Consider the following 20,398-nt stretch of genomic DNA (forward strand, 5'->3'; position numbering starts at 1 on the left):
TACAATTAGAAAGGTTATTTATAACGAAGAAATACATAATTCTGCATCTTAATGTCGATGACAATTACAGCTGATGGCTGCTAATTAACATTACTTCTTTTGCTTTGGGTGTTAGATATTTCTATATTCTTTATAGTTGACAATGGACACGACTAATTGTGGAAGACACAAAAGGGTTAACAATCAGAAATACTTGTGCTTTTAACACATTCATTTGAGAAGCACATGGTAACCTGCCCAATTCTGGCATCACACTGGAGACCAGATAACCAAGTATAATTGGTAAACTCTGACTTAGTCTCATGTCAGCAAAGGTCTATATTCAGCTTTCTTTCAGGGCCACCAGATGTTCAGAATGACAGGGGGAAAAGTGCCTCCAAACTCTCTCCAGATGGAGTGGTCTGTGCTGACAGCTCAGGAGTGAATGGTTAGCACTGGAAGCTGGAAGTAAACTGGAGAGGAAGAAGCACTGCCAGTAGCAGCCTTCAGCACAGAAGAGTGTAATGCCCTCTTTGCTTGTGCTGTAAATTACATATTTATTTTGGTAGCCTGAGATACTGTAGATTAATATTTGTACATAGAAAGGTGACTAGCTAAACCTAGGATAAGTGATATTAATGTCCTATGTTCAGTATTATTGAACTTTGAAAACAATAAACTTTTTGAGTCGATAAATATTACATTTGCAACATAGTTAACATTCCTTTACTGTCTCTAGCACTTATAACACATTGTAACTGCAAGTCTACAATACATTATTCATATTTGGGGTGTCACCAAGTGATGGATTGCTGTAGGAAATGCTGTCCTTTAAATAAATCAACAAATAAAAATGCAAATGTTAACATTTTCAGCCACAACTTTTTCCATCTTGAATGGGGAATGAAATTTTCACATTATATTGACACGCAACAGAGGGAACAATTAACAACCTATACTGCAAATGAGAAAGATGACTTTGCCATGTCAATTTTTTCACCTGTACAGAGAATGATATGGGACACTTCTAGGTGTTTTCAGAGAACAAAGGAAAACCTGTATCTCATTGGAATCTGAACTACCATACCCTTATTTTCCTTTGCAAGTCTTATTCTTAGAATTTATGGTACAAAGGAGAAAGTCTTCCTCATGTTCTTTTTTAGTACCTTCAAAGATCTGTTAAAAGAAAGAACCATAGGGTTTTCTCTTGTTTTGTTTTTTGTTGTTGTTGGTTTTTTTGGTTTTTTTTGTTTTTGGTTATTATTTAGGTGCATGAAAACTCTTAATACAAGACAAAACCCGGCCGGGTGTGGTGGTACATGCCTATAATCCCAGCACTGGGGAGGCTGAGGCAGAAGGATCGCTGTGAGTTCGAGACCAGCCTGGGCTACACAGTGAGTTCCAGGTCAGTCTCAACTACATAGTGAGACCCTGTCTCAAAAAAAAAAAAAAAAGAAAAGAAACAAACCCAAAATAAATAAATAAATAAATAAATTCTACAAAGTGACACGGTCCATTCAGAAAATTTGCCCTGAGGATGTTTTACAAAAACCCTATGGAGAAACATTTTATTCCTTTTCATGCTTCTCTCTAAACTGAAATGCAACCACTAGAAACATATTACAGTGATATTAAAGATCTCATTTTAATATTCAACAATAGGAAAATTCACTGAGATTGAAAAATCCAGATCATTGCCCATTTTTGCCTCTAACTCCTCCAAACAAATCCCTCAGTGTAAGCCAGATGGACACTCTCTGAGCACAACTTTCAACCACAATGTTAAACAGTCCAAAAGGAGTACCATCAATATTTCAGAATCATGTCTTGGGTGTGGTGGTATATGCCTATAATCCCAGTCCTCAGGAGGCTGAGGCAGTAGGATTGTTGTGAGTTTGAAGCCAACCTGGGCTACGTGGTGAGTTCAAGGCCAGCCTAAACTACAGAGTGAGAGCCTGTCTCAGAAACAAAACAAAACAAAAATCAAATGAAACCAAAAAAAAAGAAAAGAAAATCAGAATCACAACTCATTGTAGGTCTTTGGCAAATGTCAACAATGCTAGCATTAAAAAGGAAAGAACAACAAACAAAGTAAATAGCAAACTAGTTTAATTTCCTTTTGATTGTGGTTGATGACTACAACAGGGAGGTTGTCATTATTATTATTATTGTTATTATTATTAAATTGTTTAAGATTATGGCTTTGGAGTCTGCTAGGTAACCTTAGATAAGTCATTCAATTGCTTTGAGCTTTAGTTTCCTAGCTTTTAAAATCGGGGTGATAGTAGTCCCATCTCATTAAATTATGAAGATTAAGTCATAATGTATTAAGGGACTCAGCTCACCGCTGGGCTCAGAGTAGAGTACTTAATTAGCTGCAGACTATCCTCTGTTCTCAAGTTCTCCATGATGCTTACCCTTCTGGCTCCAGAATTAAAGGCTTGTCAATAAGAGACATGATTTCAATGCACACTGGTTCTTAGTGATTTCTAGGCTTGGCTTCTGTGGGACAGTATTTCTATTGAACTTGGAAATGACACTAGAAGAGTCTTTACAAGTGTTAAGGCTTCTCTCCTTTTGAAATGACTACCAAAAGAACACGTTTCACAGTATATAGTACTTTGGAAATTATCAGCCTTGAGACCAACACTGTAAGCATTTTTACTTTCCAAGTCTAGTGGACTCTGAGTTAACTACAAATTAAGTCTTAAAACCTATATTCATTTGATAAGATGCTAGGAACTTCAAGTGTCCCAAACTAATCACATCCTCAAAGAAACATAAACCGAACTCTTTTGGTACTGATATTTATATATTGAGCCTTTAATGTGTAATATAGAGTTGGCTTACTGGACTATGAGAAATTTTAAATTATGCATTTCTTTTCTTGACTCTAGAAATGGCTGATCAAATGATTAACCTTTCTAATATCTTTGCTATAAGTAACCTGATGTACATTAGTACAAAAGCCACTATAAGTTTTCAAAATTAATTTATTTAGTTAAACTTACAATTCAAATGCATAACCATTTCAAGATAAATTAGGCAGACTTTCTGATGAAAGGTAGCATCAGCTGTGAGGTTTAATGGAAATCCTTGCCAACTGTCATGATCAATTAAGCAAGTACATATAGAGAGAAAGAACTCCATGTGGTTTAACCTGGCCAAATTTATATGCCTCAAGATAAGAAACTTTCTTTTCAGTAAGAATTGTCAGTATTTTTCCGATTCTTATTTTAATAAAACATCTCAGAAAATGCTCTTATATGGAGAATAGTAAATCAAGTATCCTGACAGCTTACCGGGGGGTGCTGTATTGGAATGATGATGAGGCCTTGGTTATGAGCTTCTTTTGGCTTCCTACTGGAATAGGTGATGTAGATGCATCTTTTCTGACTTCTGGCACTGTCCCTGGATAAACAGTAAAGGAAATAATTTGGGCACTCAGTAAGAGGAAATAAAAAGTCCACTATAGATATCCTCCAAATTCAGACAGGCCATTTTTTCATCCCCTAAAATGGAAAAATGACAGATAAAAAATTCAGTAAGTGGTTTTGGTTTGGTAAACAGTTAGCATTGCCTTATATATATGTGTGTGTATGTGTTTTAAGTACATTTGTGCAATAATTAACTAGAGATTTTGTTTATAAACCAAATAGTCTGTCATATTCCTGATGATTTGGGTTTATGTTAAAAATGTCCCAGAAAGTAGGTTGTTTTATTTTCTTTCCTTTGACGATGGTAAGATCTTTCTTCTTGACAAAATAGAAAATTCTAGCACTTTGTATCTGCAAAATAATCCTTTTAAGAAGTTTTCACAGTAGATATAAATCTTGACATTTTCTTTTAAAGAACTCTAATTAGGTCTTAACTGAAAAAGATGCTCAACTAACTACTTACTCTACAGTTCCAGGCAGACTCCTAAACAATAGTTTATCTTACATAGCATCAAGATTTCAAATCAGATTCCAAATCAGTATATTGGCTGATTTAGACCCTGCTCCTCCTAACAAGCAAAATGTACTTGAAAATTACTTATTTCTTCCAAAATGCTGCATAAAAAGATGATATTTACAGATTTTTTGCTTGATTTTCTATTAAATATTTTTCAAACAACACAACATATCCTTGTCTTTGTCTTGAAGGACCGTAAGAATCTCATTTGGTTTTCTTCTAGTTCTTGGAGAACTGGTGCCCACAAAGTTATTTGAGAGGATCCAATCTTTCTTTAAGGAACAAATATTCACATTACACAAAGATATCTTTGGAGTGTTGGGAATAGCAGATCTAAAAATGCCAAGATGGTATATTAACTGTGCAAATGCCAACAGTTTTGGTGTGACCAGAGAAAATAAGGGCTAGAAAAGTCTTATATCACCAGGGATTAGTATCAAAATGGTCATCATGACCAGGTACACTGGTACATGCCTAGAATTCCAGCTACTCAGGATGCTGAGGCAGAAGGATCACAAGTTTGAGGCCATCATGCAATTTAGGAAGACCCTATCTCAAAACAAAATAAAAAAATGGATGTAGCTCAGTGTAAAGGCCCTGGGTTTAATCTTCAATATCGCAAAAAGGGCTGGGCCAACAGCCCAGTGGTTGAGAGCTCAATGAGTTAAATCTCCTTTACAGAAACAGACAACAATAATAAAACACAAAATACAAGAACAATAAAACCTATTGCCCTTGGCATTTGTTATTCAAAAGTTATACTCTTAATATCAACTATTCCCTAATATTGCATAGATGTAAAAGACCATTTGCCTAATTGTACAAATCAGTTGTCTCTGTATTCAAGTACCTGTGGGACCCTCCATCCAAGCCAGTACATACTCATATTAGACATAACTCCATGAGACTTTAGAGTGCGGTCAGTCAATAAATATCTATTGAGTACTTATGATGGGACTGATTAAACTAAACTTTGTTTATAGAGGAAGGGAAGACAGGTGTGAGAGTGAGGAAATGAGATACTCTTAACAGTTCTGTAAAGAAACACAGCTCCAGGCAGTATAAAGTAATAATAATTGCAAACACATATAGTATGCTCAGGACATGTCAGGCACTATTCCAGACCTTTTCCATACCTTGGTACTTGACTGTTCTGAAACTCACTGAATTTGGTACTTCAAACATCTTGAAATGAAAACTTTGCCCTGTACTTTTCATTTGTTTGGTACGTGATGTGCAAGGTAGAACTTGCTGGTGTTGATTGCCTCATGACTTGCTACCCTCAACAGCCAAAAAAATTTGTTTGGTACTCATTGTTTTTGGTATCCATTGCACCTCCCAGAACAAATTACCAATGAGTACCAAGGTACCACAGTGTCCATCCACCCACTCATCCATCCATCTTAACAGTTTCCATTGGTATAATGTGAACACCACTTCTCCAAATTAATTTTATCCTCATATCCTTTGCTACAAATAATATTTTTATATCAAACTTACAGATAAGGAAAATAAAAGACAGGGAATTTATGTGACCTGGCAAGGGTCAAAAGTTAGTAAGTAATGCACTCAGCATCCATGTTTAGGAAATCAATGGAGAGTTTTCATCGTTACACTATTCTGTTATAATAATATGAAAAATATGAGGAGTTAAGAAGTGGGAGAGATTACATCTGCCATAGGATTAGGAAGTTTTGATATAGGAGGTAGAATTTTAATAGGAAAAAATAAGCACAGAATTTGAATCAGACACATTAGCAAGAGCATTCAATTAAAATCCTTAAGGCTAACTATTCAATTTATTCAGAAATATTTATTGAGTATCAGTATGTCCTTACACATTGCTAATGACTTTAAATGTATTATCTCATTAATCCATGAACAGACTTTACATTATTGTCTTCATCTTATAGGAAAGGAAGTGAAAACTGTAAAAGATTAAGCAGCATGTTAAACATCACACAGTAAGGAAAAAGCTGAGTTTAAAATGTATCACAGATTTTTAACCATTATGCTCTCAAAAATAAAACAGCAACAACAAGAAAAAAAGCCAAACTAGTCTTTACAGGGATTGATCTGTGGCTTAGAACACAGTGGAATGGACAAAATGGAGGAAGATACAGAAGTCCACTACTAGTGTCACTGTCTGGGCAGAATCCTAGGTGATCTAGGGGAAACATTTGAGGCTCAGGTGAGAGAAAGAAATGTTTGGTAGTGAAGAAAATAAATAACTTTCCAGTGCTAGATCAGTCAATTTTCCACTGCTGGACACAATACCCAACACTCACAACCTAAAGGAGAAATGGTTTTGTTATGGCACTCAGAGGGCAGGCAAACCAAGGAAGAGAGCAACATTCAGAGAATTGAAGGGAAAAGGCAGATTTATTCCCTAGCGAGCCCAGTAGAAGTCAGCTTCCAGAGTCTGAGCCTTGATTCTAAGTTTATTTTCATTTTTATCTTGTTCTTTAGACAGGGTGGGCAAGCAAGCCGAATGATACAGAAGCAGGACTTAGCACAGGGATAGGGGCATATGGGTGCTTTTTCAGTTTATCTTTAAGACACAGGGAGGTACAGGTAGATGTTGTCTTAGAAGTTCATCTTTCGGGCACAGTGACCTTCATACGTTTAGCAGGTGAGGCAAGCTGTGAGACATTAGCCTTGAGACTGTCAGTCTCTGTCAAGCTTTTTTTAAAAAAATTTTATTATTTATTTATTTATTTATTTTTCTCATTGAGTTTATTGGTACATTTTAGGTATACAGTACAGTTACATTCATTATTGGGATCTTGTACCTTTACATCACAGGTCTTGGTTCTCATTTTTTCCTCTTGTCCCTGCCCTTTGAGACTGTTGGTCTCTGCTTTGTCTTGTTTTTTCCAGTTTAATTTGGCTCATGGTTTGGGGATGATTCAGACCATAGTCAACAAGCACAAGGCAGGTGCAGGAAGGGATAACAGAACAAAGCAATCCCAGAAAGGAATAGTACTCAAGGTCATGCCTCTTTGTCCCATCCAAACATACCCAGAAGGGTGTTCTACTAATGGACTAGGCTGTTTCTTAGTCCAATGAAGTAAGACCACAGTCACTATCACAGAAGATCTGAACATTTATCTTACTTTTTCCTGTTTTGATACTTCTTTTCAAAGTTGGTTAAGACAACTGACCTTTTTTTTTTTTTTTTTTTTTGGTACCGGGGATCAAACTCAGGTCCTGCACTTGCGATGCAGACCACTGAAGGACAACTGACATTTGATGGGAGCTAACTGTGTGTCTGTGCGTGTGTGTGTCTGTCTATCTATCTATCCATCCATCCATCCATTTTGTTTTTCTGAGATATCCCTATGTAGTTCTGGCTGGCCTTGAACTCATGCAATCCTCCAACCTCAGTCTCCCAAGTGCTGGGATTATAGGTATGTGTCACAATGCCTTACTTTGATGAGGGTAATTTAAGGAAGGAACTTTATTTTGTTTTATTTTGGCTTTTTGAGACAGGGTCTTGCTATATAGTTTGGGTTGGCCTTGAATTTGCTATGTAGTCCAGGCTGGCCTCCAACTTGTAGTGATCCTCCTGCCTTAGCCTCCCAAATATTGGGATTACAGGGATACACTACCGTACCCATCAAGGAAGGAATTTTAATAGATTCCAGGGACTTTTATAATTTATGGTATAATTCAGGAATGTGTGAAGCACGCCTCCCTAGTCACATCTTACCTGTTCTTGCCTCCAGGAGCCAGGCACTATTCTGTATTTCCATCCTAATATTTAGAAATATATATATATATATATAGTTTTCAACACTGGAGATTGAACCCAGAGCCTTACATTGAGCTATGTGTCCAGCCCTCAATTATTTATTATGCTCTGACACAGGTCTTGCTAAGTTGCACCACTGAATTATCCAGGCTGGGCTCAAACTTGTAAATCTCCGGCAAGAGTAGTGGGATTACAGGCATGCACCACCACTCCTGACAGCTATATATTTGATTAAAAATGTGATTTACTCTTGATTCTTTTACATTTTATAAATATACACATATAATTTTTTTTTTCAGTACTGGGGATTGAACACAGGGCCTTCACATTGAGCTTACATCTCTTAAAAAAAAAATGTTTCTTTTTAAATTTTGAGACAAGAGTCTAGTTAAGTTGCTCAATTGCTCAGACTGGGCTTAACATGTTCACGACGGGGCCATAATGAGTCTATCTTGTTGCTGGGTGGCTTGAACTACCAGTGGTACATGCATGCCTATCCCATGTATGACTGCACCACTTCTACCACCAGAGGTAAAAACCACCCAATGTGATACTCATGCATGTACCACCAGTGGTTCAAACTGGTGAGAATGTGTTAAACTCTCAGGAATTACACGTATGCACTTCAGTACTAGGTAAATATAAAATGTCTTTTAAGACTTCTTTTGCTCAATACTGTGTCTGTAAAGTTTACCTGTATTGATCTTTATGTAGCCATAGTTTGTTTTCTTTGCTATATACTACTGCATTTTCTACACTGATTTTTTTTTCTCATTGAGTTTATTGGTGCATTTTAGGTATAGAGTACAGCTACATTCATTCTGCACTGATTTTTTAAAAAATCTATTCTGCTATTGATGACTGGTATAATTCTGGTTTGGAATTATTATGAAGAATGCGTGTATAACAGAAACTGCTAGTTCCCCACCAAAATGCACTTTTTTTTTCATCTCTCCAAATGTACAGCTGTGTTTCGCAGTCAGTCCTCCTTATAATTATGTGTAGTCAGGTGGAAAACAAGTGGACACTGTGTATGCTACTCCAGGTCCATCTTATTAGAACCTTCCAAATGTACTCTTTCATACTTTTCTCCCTTCTTATTGATCTGTTATAATGACAGGACTAACAGTTTCCTCTGCAGGGTCAGAAAATAAATACATTGGGCTTTGTGGGCCATATGGCTGCTGTCATACCTATTCAACTCTGTTGTTGTGCTTGAAAGCACATACAGACAATATGTAAACAAAAGGGCATAGCTACACAGCTGTGTTCCAATAAAACTGTATTTACAACAACAGGTAACTGACCAGATTTCCTCATGATCCAAGTTTGTGGACCTCTATTGTTGCAATGTTCGAGATGATCTTGGAAGGCACAGCAAATGGCAGAACCATCATTTGTTAAAGCAGAACTATTGTCAAGTTGAACGCTCAAAATGGACTGTTAAAGAAAGAAAAATACTTCTTGTTCTTTAAACACTGATTTTTTTTTTCCGTCCACTTATACTAAACCTTAGCCTACCTAACTGATTTTAGCTGTAATGAACATATCTGCAATGTAATCATTTGTGTATGAGATTGTCTTTACTATGTAAATTTAGAATTACTGAGATATAGGGCATTTATTCTTTGGTTTTTATAAATAATCCCAAACTGATTGTGTGAATATATACTCTGACTAGCAGACAGTCATTGCCGATGCTCTGATTATTTGTATTTCATTGATCTATGCAGTTAATGTTTAGACTAAACATTTAAAAAAATTATTAAAGAACACATTGCCATTAGTCCCTGGTAGCATACTCCCTCTAACTTATAACACATTTATCCCACAATTCTTGCCACTCTCTGAAACATTCTGGAAGCCTCTTTCATGAATGTCTAGAGTTCATGGCCATCTTGATGTCCTGAATCAATTCAAAACATTTATGGCAATTTCTGTTAAATAAAAACATTATTATGTGTCCTTATCTACCTTATTCATCAGATCTGACATCGTGTGATTTCTGGCTCTTCCTCAAAGCCAAAATGACCACGAAGGGTAAAAATTTTGAATTGATTCAGGATATGGAGGTAGCCATGCCAGTGCAACCAGAGACAGAAAGGAAGACTCCAGAGCTGCTTCAGAAAGCAGCAAGAATGATAGCATAAGTGTGTTTGAAGAGAGGGGGATTAATGGCAATTTGTCTTTTACTGTAATAAATGTTAAAAAAATTTAAATGCTCATATATTTGCTGATCATATGTGGTATACATCTATCCATATGAGAGCACCACATAATATTGATTACAGTACATTTATAGTAAGTTTTGAAGTCAGAAGGTGTGAGTCTTCTAACTTTATTTTTCTTTTCCAAGATTGTATTGGTTAGCCAGGGACCCTTGCAAAGTTGTATGAATTTTAAGATTAGCTTTTCCATTTCTTTAACTCAATCATTGGAATTTTGATAAGGATTGAATTTGTAGGTTGATCTGTGAACTAGCTCCATTTTAATAATCATAAATCTTTAAATCCATGAACACAGAATGTCTTTCCATTTATGTATTCTTTAACTTTATTCAGAAATGTTTATACTTTTCAGTATATGAGTTTTGTATCTTTAATATTATTTCCTAGGTATTTTTATGTTTCGATATTATTATAAACTAAAAAACAGTTTCCTTAATTTCCTTTTCTGGTAACTAATTATTAGTGTATAAGAACACAAATGATTTGTGTTGAATTTTATCCTGAAAACTAGCTAAATTCCTTCATTACCTCTAGTAAGTTTTTGTGCATGCACTAGGATTTTCTATATATCTATATGATCTGCCAAGGGAGATAGTTTTATTTCTTTTCCAATTAGGATGTGTTTTACTTCTTTTTTTGTCTGTTGCTTTTAGAACATCTAGTACAATATTGAACAGAAGTGGCAAAAATAGGAACACTTGTTCTTAAACTCGGGAAAATTTCAATCTTTCACAATTGAATATGATGATGTTAGCTGTAAGTTTTATATATATGCTCTTCATAATGTTGAGAAAATTCTCTTCTAACTCCACTCATTGTTTTTATTATGAAAGAATGTTTGATTTTACTAAATGCTTCTTTGGCATCAACTGTAATTATCATGTGGTTTTTTTTCCACCTATTAATGTGTTGAATTATACTGACTGATTTTTGTATGTTGAACCAGCTTTGTATTCCTGAACTAAATCTCTTTCGGTCATGATGTATATAAATAATCCTTTTAAATGTGTTGTTGAACTCATTTTTCCTACTATTTTCTTGAAAATACTTTGATCCATACTCATAAGCAATGTTGGCATATAGTTTTTTTGTTTAGTCTTTGCCTGGCTTTAGTAGTGCCTCTTAAAATGAGTTAGGATGTATTTTTTCCTCTTCTATTTTATGGAAGAGTCTGAGAAGGGGCTGTGTTAATCTTTTCAAAGACTTGATAGAACTCCCCAGTGAAGCTATCTATCCTGAGCTTGTCTTTTGTGGGAGGGATTCTAATTAATGATTGAAACTCTTTCTTATAGGCCTATTTGGATTTTCTATTTATTCTGGAGTCAGCTTTGGTAGTTTGTGTGCTTCTAGGAATTTGTCCATTTCATCTAGGTTATTTAGCTTTTTGTCTTTGGATGCAACTATTCTTTGCCTTGCTGCTAATTTTTTTAGTCAAAATGATAGTGGTTTTTTTTTTTTTTTTTTGGCTTTCAGTGTTTTCTAGAAATGTCCTAAATTTAATTGCCTCTCTGCCCTGGGAAAGTTCAGAGTCAGACAAAACAAAAGCAGGCTCTTGTGTAAGCCCTTTAGGAAATCAAAACTGACCTTTGATTCCTCTAAAGTCTTGGACTCTTACCTCCACCTCAGGATGCCATCTTCAAGACTGCTTCTACGCTAGGTAGGGGTTCGGATGAGGTCGTCAAAACTCCACAAAGCTCTTCCACCATCTTTCAGGGGCCTTTCTCCTAGCTTAAATATATGTTTGCCTTCTGTAAATCTTTCACTATCTTCTAGAGTTCTGATAAGGTTGATTCTGATAGTTTTTGGCAGTTTTCAATGTTTCTGGGGAGGAACAAGCACCTGGAGTTACCTGGTCCAAAATTTTAGCTGACAAGTTTCTGACTCATTTAAGACATGAAAATAATTCTGATATTAAAACCTGAGAAGTTGATTACAAAAAAAGAGACACTGTACACAATACCTCCCAATTGTTACAATCAAGCTAGCAAAAGAAAAAAATATCATCTTAATAGATACAGAAAAAAGATCTCAACATGCCTTTAAGACTTTCAGCAAACTAGGAGAGACATATCACAAGATAAAGTGTTATTTATGAAAAAGCTCTAACAAAAAATCATACTTGATGTATGGATGGCTCTCTGTCCACTCTATGAGATCAGGAACAAGGCATAGAAATCTATTTGTAACATTTTATTCTACAATATAGACAGGTGATCTAATTAGATATGAGAAATAGGCATATACATAAACTAAAATTGTGCCCCCACCTGCATTTATGTGTTAAAAGTCCTAACCCCCAGTATTCTTTAGGATGTGATTGTATTTTGAGATAGGGACTTGAAAGAGGTAATTAAGACCCCACTCTACTGCTTTTTCTTTGACACTAGCAATCAATCACCATAAGGACTTTGAGGGGATAAGCATATATTTTGCTTAAATCACTAAATCACTGTAGGCAGTGAGGTCAAAAGGTCTAACTGATTAGGTCCTTATTTTGGGAAAATGAGACAAGGACATACAAAGAAAATCAATATATATATATAATCCTATGTTAATTCATTCAACACATATAAGGAACAACTAACATGTATTAAGCAATATTTTAGGAGCAGGTGATACAACAGTAATCATAGGAAGTTTACATTCTAGTGAAATAAGATATAAAACATACCTAATAAATATGTATTTTAAGTTATTTCTTTCCATTGTAGAGAATGGGAAATACAGAGACTAGTTTAAATGACAATATTCCATACAAAGCAATGTCAACTCTTAACGATAGCAAATTCAACTCTTACATTTGAATTCTTTTTTTTTTAAGTGACTGGACAGGATAAATTATTCTGTATTCCTGGGCTTATGTATAGCTCTCTATTATTATGCTTGTCTTCTGGGTGCTGTTGAAAAAGGCATCAAGTTTAATAAATCTTTTATTTTATACTTCTGCGATTCAGAAGTAATACACTGTGGTACTTTTTCTTATAATTAAATATATAATAGCGATGATGATGATGGTACTAATAAAGGAAAAACAAATAAATGCTACTTAGAGGTAAGACAGAAATGATTTCTGTACTTGGGACATCCCAATTTACCTATTAATTATGTCATATATATTAATCTACTGTAGGCCATGAAGAGTGCTCACATCACAAGAAGAGGCTCACTTATAGGAACCACTTGGTTCAGAGATTATTCCTCATTTCACTTGAGTCTACAATAATCCCCTTTCAGTAAAAAATAAATAAAATAACCCGAGTTCAATCCCCAGTACCTAAATAAATAAATAAATAAATAAAATGAAATGAAAGCGTTTGGAACCATTCAGAGGTGCTCAGCCAGTGAAAGTTGCTATATAAGATTATATAACCTGAAAAAGAAAACTTCAAAGACAAAATTTGGGGCATGATCAATACAACCAGCTAAATCCAAATTACTCTAGGATCAGTCTCTCTCAAAGATTTATAGGACTATAGAGAGCCATGAAAGAGGAACAAACTGAAGATAGTTCCAAATGTAGCAGAGTGCTTTGGAATGGCTTTGGAGCCATTAGGAAAGAACAATGCCAGGCTCTGAGGTCTAACATTTATAATTTCTGGAATGTGTGCTCAGTGTCCTCAGTCTTGGCTAGTCCATCAGCATAACAGGAAAAAATGCTCTCAGCTTCCTCTTATACTAAAGAATGGGTAATTGCTCAGGAAAGGGAGGTTTAGGGCAAGCTAGGAGAGAATATTTTGCTGCTGCATAAGAGGAAAAAAGAGGAACAAAAATTGAGTGTTTCCAGATTAATGCCTTTTAAAAGTTCTTGATCCAACTTTAGATTTTCTGAAGTAATATTTCTCTGTTCCATGAAGAAGCTGGAACAACTGAAAAATAAAAACAACTGAAATATAACATTCTAAATTTTGATATATCAAATATATAAAAATCTATATTTTAGGTGCAATTCTGACAATGTTGAATATGTTTTTTGTGATCACAGGCTGTTTCTCGAGTCATGGGTCTGGCCTCCTTTACATGTTTAACATCAATAAAGTTGGCAGAATGGTTAAGGAGGATACTAGAGGTAAAGGAGTAAGAGACTGGTAATAAAGATTAACGGCCCTGAAATAAATGTCCAGTGTAGTACTTAATGATTAAAGGACAAGAACAAAGGAAACAAAGGATATAAAACAGAAAAAAATGTATATTAAAAAAACTCAGACTAAAGAGGGGAAATTAATTAAGAAGGTGTCAAATCAGGCAGTATAATGTGGGCAATTAGTGCTAGGTCACTGGCCTTATGATAAACAGGGTATCAAAACCCACTATAGCACACCTTGGAAAGTTTATGTCTCCCATTTGGTTGGGTGCCACAGCAAAGGCCAATGCAATAACTTTGCCATGCATAATAATCTGCGTATACTAGCCCTGCAATAGGCAGAATGGCTTCAGAGGGCAACCTGAGCTCTTTTAATGATAACGTGGACATAATTTTGCTAGTGACTCCATATTAGAATAACAAAAGAAAAACAGAAGACAGTCTTTCTTCATGAATAGAAAAAGTTAATGGTTCCTGTGACTATCTGAACATGCAAACTATTTTAAAAAGATGAAAAAGTTTTCTGTATTTTTTTCTCTGCAATACTACAACCTCCCTTCCAGACAGAGAGAGAGAAGGAGGGAGAGATAGGGAGAGAGAGGGAGAGAGAGAAACTACTAACAGCAACAACAAAAAAATAAAACCATGAGTAAAAATTGTTCCTGAAAACTGCAGAATTGTAATAGCTTCTCTTTGTTAAGTTGATTGGTACAGCAACATTATAAAATGACTATTAGGATTCACTGTACACAACAGAAAGTGCTGAAATGTCAGCAGACTGTACAGCAAAAAGTAATGGGTTCTGAACTTCTGTTAGTCAAAAATGATTTTGTTTCAAATTAGAAATTGATTTTTTTTGGACCAAGCCCTTTCCAGGCTTCTGGCTTTTGTAGCTGGGCCCTGGAGAGATTAACCTCCACCATAGCAAGGGCTGGCCTGATGATACCTTTCTCAAAGTGCTTTTCAACTGCTGCTTTCTAATGTTACTGTGGTCTTAGCCAATAACACAAGTTATTTGTTCCTTTGCTATTACACTATATTTTTCTCATTTTGCCATTTTATTCTAGTGCTGACACATAACATGAATTTGTTGACAAGTTAACAGAAGACTACGTTGAGCCTTGTGGTGTAATCACCAGACTAATTCTGACTGGTTCTTCATTCTCCAAAGTAAAATGACTAAGAATAGAGAAAGCTGAAGTAAGTTTCCCATCTCTGAAAGAATACTGCTACAGAAAGTAGAGAAAATTATTTCTTAGGTAGTAAGTCTGTTCAACTCCATTTTTGTTTTTGGTAGCAAATACTAAGAAGCTTCTATGCTGTTCTAAAGCAACGAACGTCTCCAGAACATTTACTTTAAGTAAAAAACAAAAACAAAAATACCTCCATACTTTTGCTCTGGTTTCAGATTGTAAGTCCCCATCTGAAGTTTGGACTTGTTTTCATATTTTACTTATCTAGGATAGGATTAAACAAATTCTAGATTAATTAGAACAAAAAATCATGACAAAGCAGACAGCAGAAGTGGAAAGGCAGGGAGATATACACTTGCAAGATCTTCTCATAAAGCACCATCAATCAATAAATAAGAGAGTAGCTAAAGAAATTATAAAAATATAAAAATTATAAAAAGTGGAAAGATAGTAGTAGCCGGGTACAAAAAAGAGGTAAGAAAGAAAGAAATCAGGGTTACTCATTGTGGGTAGAAAAAAAAAAAAAGACGTCTGTTGAAGAGGTGTGAGCAGAAGGGCTCAGAAATCTTGTTGGTGCTTTGTTTCCTATACAGCTCTTCTGTCCAGTGAGGCTCATTCCCTTCCAAAGCCTTTCTTTATTTTAATTCTGCTAGGAAAGATTACAGTGGTCAAAGGCCACTCCATGAACAATGAGGAAACATAATTAAATTTCACATTTAATTTATTTAATTTCAACATTTAAGTTATTTATAACAGATTTCTTTAAAAAATCTACCACATAAAAAATAGGAAGCATTACTAGCACTTGAAAGACTGCTAGTTAATATCTGCTTTAGATTTATGAGGTTTTGTTTTAACCACAACATGGAGCTGTCCATGATCCCTTCTCCATGTTTGCTCTGCCCTGTGTTTTAAGTTAATTGAGGAGTAACTGCTGTTGTTAGGGTTTACTTTTCCAGGAGAGATTTACGTTCAACTTCTTGTCATCCTTACTCAATTTGGACAATATTTTGTGTCTATGATCATATTTACTGATTAATACTTAAGAGTCTGTTGCTTGCAAAAAGAGGCTCAAGCTGGACAGAGTTTCCCTTATCAGTATTCTAAGAAAAATGCAGACACATTTTACTAATTTAGTAGATGTCCTGCTTGTGGTCTAGCAGGAAAAGTAAGTTTATACCATTAACTTCTGCTCAGCGTTTCAAGAAATCATCTGTTCATTGGCTAGCAAATGGCTAGCAAATACCAGCAACCACCTTCCCCAAGCAGCTTATCATTGTGCTACTACAGATGTTAAACTTACCTCTCTGGGGGCCACATGTATCTTTTTTTTGACACATCCACTTGGCATCATCTTCTATATGCGACTGAAACCCAACTGTCTTTTTCTCTTTCCTGTTCTCTCCACCATTTGGGGAGTCTTGGTATTTTTTAAAGGATGATGAGGTTCTAGGCAGCCATCCATTGCATTTTGACTTTAATAAACTGAAAGAGAAAATGTGAATGAACTGTAGGGAGTGTAGAAGGGGAATTCATGACAGTAAGAACTTACTTTTTATTTTTTATTTTCCTAAAATTTTTTATCTTACTTTTATTTTGAGTAATTTACTAAAGATCAATTTTGTATGCTGCCCCAACAATTTTATAGAAGCAATGATCTTTACCCTCAAAAAGTTTACATTTGGAGTTAGGGAAATGAGATTCAAAGCCATGAAATTACTAATAAAATCAGAGTATGACTAAACATTTGAATATCTACAGAAATAAAAAGTATATTAAAACAAGACTTGCATATCTAAAGTATATTCCAAGTACTAAAAATGAACATAAGGGGTTAAAATATCACCCATATGCTTCAAAATACATTTGTATTTCTCATTTTTAATTGTTTTAGTGTTTGTTAGGTACCCAGGGTATGTAAGGAGCAATGCAATAGTGCAGGTGGAAGAAGTGGACTCTGTCCTTACATAATTTAATTATAAAGTCAACAAAGCAAAAATAGAATAAAGGGCATTTTAATGAAAATGAACACATTTATTTTGTTTTTCTTCTCATTAATAAAATAAACTTGTTCCCATTATTAGCATATTTCTGCCTATATTTTATTATTGTGGGGAGAAATATTCTGATGTGTTTCTGTTACATCTCCCACAGATTCATGCCACTTTGGTTTTACCTTTCCTATGCCCACAAACAATGTGAAACTTAAAAAAAAAAAAAAAAGACAGAAACTGATAGAGACAGCTACTGGAAAAGTAAGACTTTAAGAATTAAGATGTTTAAACTTTTTAGAAAGAGAGATAATTTCCAGACCAAAAAATGTTGAATGAAGCATTACTGGACCTATTTCTTCACTCAGGTGGCCTATGGCTAGGATTCAAATCATATAAAGTTATACATGCCACTGGTTTGTGTTTAGTAATGTTTGTTAACACCATAACTTATATTAATAAGAACCAATAAATTAAATAGCTTTATGTTCACAGTGACTCACATAAAAATAATATAGTACATAGCTTTATGTAGGCATAGTGACAAAAATTTATATTCTTTTAATTTTTTTTTTTACCAAAATACAGATCACTTTCTTGTGCAAAACTATCAGTAGATGTCTGTCATAGATTATATAATTTATATTGCTAGGACAGGAAATTAGGGAGAATTGAAGCTTCAATGTGAATATACCTTGTATCTCAGTTATGACCTAAACCAGGCAAACCCAACAACTGCATCTGTATTTATTCAACGAGAAAAATTAATGTGACCATGACATCTAGCTTCCCCCAAATTCATTCATTCTCAGGTCAATACTAGCCAGTGCTTGTGTTCTCAATATGGATTGCTTCCTGATTTTTTGTTTTACATAAAGAATCTGTACTTTATTAAAAATCCCATCCTGATAATCCTCCTGTCAGCAGGGAATATGCCTTCCAATTTCCCTAAAATAAAGGTGACTATATAAAAAAAATCTTCTTAATCTTATTACAAACTCTTTCTACCCACTGGATTCTGTCTTAGGATTCCAAAAAAGAGCAAATCTTCCATTAAAAAGTAAAGCCTAAAACCCCAAACCCCAAAACTCTTCTGTTAGGTGGGAATATTTACCTATTATCAGTGAGGATAAGGGCATAAGGTCTCTTTAACACACTACTGAAGAACTGCAGGTTGGTATTAGTTATTTTTAAGTGATTTGTCAACACAGAATAAAAATGCACCTCTCTTAACATTTCTACTTTAAAATTTTATTGTGCAGAATTACATGAGCAACAACATGAGAATATTCAAGGATGGCTACTGCAGAATTATTTGTAATAGTGGAAATACAACGCAATAAATAAATGATGGTACATATCCATTAAAAAGACCATTATTCAACCATTAAAAAGAATGGCATAGTTCTTCATACTAATGTGGAAAAACCTCATGATGCTCTATTAAATCAAAACAGTTTGCAATAACAGAAAATATAATGTAATTTCAAAGTTCTGGATGGATAAATGACAAACTGAAGAAAAGTAGAAATAGGGTGACTGAGGGAAAGGCTTTTATATTTTAATTTATGTAATTCTGAATGTTTAAATTTCTTCCAGTAGGCAGATATTTTTGTAATTAAATAACAAAAACCTACCAACTCTCTTCCATTACTATTTTCTTCCTCTTCCTTTGCTGAATTTCCAGAAAACGGTAATTTATTCTAACCAACAAACCTACTAGAACTAGTTTCTAAAGAACAAATCAAAGGATTTTCTTTAAAGTCTTGCTTTTGACCAGACTGATTGTCTCACAGCAATTGACTCCTTTCTTAAATTTTTTTTTTCTTCTAGCCTTCGTAATATATTATCCTGACTGATACCTAGTTTCAGAAAGATTCTACTTAAGACTCTTTTACTGGGAACTCTCCTACTTCCTTCCCCTTCCCATGCAGACATTCCTGAGGATTCTGTATTGTCCTTGTTTGCTTAACACTAGGTTGCCACACCTCTGTATCTTTGAGATTTCTAAACAGTTTCCTCTAGTTCACCTTCTCTCCAACACTGATGCCTGATCCAGCGCACAATACCAAGCCATAAGGGGTTATCTGGTCATCTTTCTGGAACCAACTCATGCCGAAACAAAGTATCAACTTTATCATGAAAGTAGTGCCTCCATGTCGTTCCATTCTCACTTAGCAACGCCAAATCTTCTCTGTGCCACGGGCGGTGGGGGGAATGACTTCACTTTCCATAATTTGTACTTTCTTTATTTCTGCTCAGTAAACTGCCTAGTCAACATTCATTTATAGATTCATCATATTTTATAGGCCTGATATGTGCTAAGGAGCTGGGGTGGGCAAAAAAAGAAAAAAAAATTTACTAAATTCTTGATATATGCCGGGTATAAAAAACACAAGCAAGACCTGGTTGCTATTCTTACAGTGATTTTAGTGGTGGTAACAGAATTTTTAATACAATATAATAAATTCTGTATTCAGGAATATGCAGGATGTTATGGGAACACCAAGGCAGAGAACCTAGCTCTGTCTGCATGAGAGATTCCTGAAAGATTCAAAGTCAATCTTAAAGGATAATCAGGGGCTAAGTAAGCATGCAAGAATGTTCTAGGTAGAAGAAAACAGTATAATATTAGCAAATATACCAAGAAATAAAACTTCACCACATATTTTTGGCAAGTTAAGTGGTTTGGTGCTGTTATAGCATAAAATTTGATGATAGGGGAATAAGGAATGGAGATAAGAGGGACATTTTGGATTGTGAGAGGATCTATTTTCCATATCAAGGGTCTTAAACTCTATCTCACAGGCAAGGTGGAGTCACTGAGGGCTCTAAGGAGACAAATTACATATCCAATTTGAATTTCTAAAAAGTTCCTCAAGTGCCGTTTAGTGAATAGAGTACAAGAAATGAGATGAATTAGAGTTTGTTCTCAAAGAAGAAGAGCATGAAGAGGTAGAAGCAGAAGAAAGGGAGAAAAAGGAATAAGGAATGTAAAAAAAGAAATTGGGATGTGCTACATACATGCACCAACTCCACACAAGACAGTCTGAGAGCTGGATCTGAGTTAGGATTTTAATGAGATGGTGTAGCAGACTAATAAACAGTATCTGAGGTCAACCTTATGGTTCAATACAAATGGGAGAAGAAAGCAAAGCAGTGAGGAATGAAAGAGTGGTAGAAAAATGAAGAGAAAGGTTTAGGTATCTCCTTTTCAG

The 20,398-nt window shown here is 35.0% G+C and overlaps 1 protein-coding gene across 5 annotated transcripts in view; it reads right to left on the reverse strand.

Annotated features, from left to right (window-relative positions):
• The window catches only part of Kiaa1328 (KIAA1328 ortholog), a 266,616-nt gene that overhangs the window by 44,782 nt on the left and 201,436 nt on the right, over positions 1-20,398 (reverse strand). For 4 of the 5 annotated variants that reach the window (XR_004514763.1, XM_033757356.1, XM_033757355.1 and 1 more), the window contains 2 exons: positions 16,493-16,674; positions 3,282-3,390 (listed from right to left, as the gene is read on the reverse strand). Coding sequence is in view for 4 of the 5 variants with exons in the window: in XM_033757356.1 (XP_033613247.1) it covers positions 3,282-3,390; positions 16,493-16,674 (291 nt within the window). In the remaining variant the exon portion in view is untranslated. Of the gene's footprint in view, positions 1-3,281; positions 3,391-15,430; positions 15,454-16,492; positions 16,675-20,398 lie in introns of those variants that run through there. The other variant, XM_033757357.1, reaches the window with a different exon arrangement.

Source organism: Fukomys damarensis, unplaced genomic scaffold (assembly GCF_012274545.1).
Source record: "Fukomys damarensis isolate Sample0158 unplaced genomic scaffold, DMR_v1.0_HiC HiC_scaffold_30, whole genome shotgun sequence".
Taxonomy (NCBI): domain Eukaryota; kingdom Metazoa; phylum Chordata; class Mammalia; order Rodentia; family Bathyergidae; genus Fukomys; species Fukomys damarensis.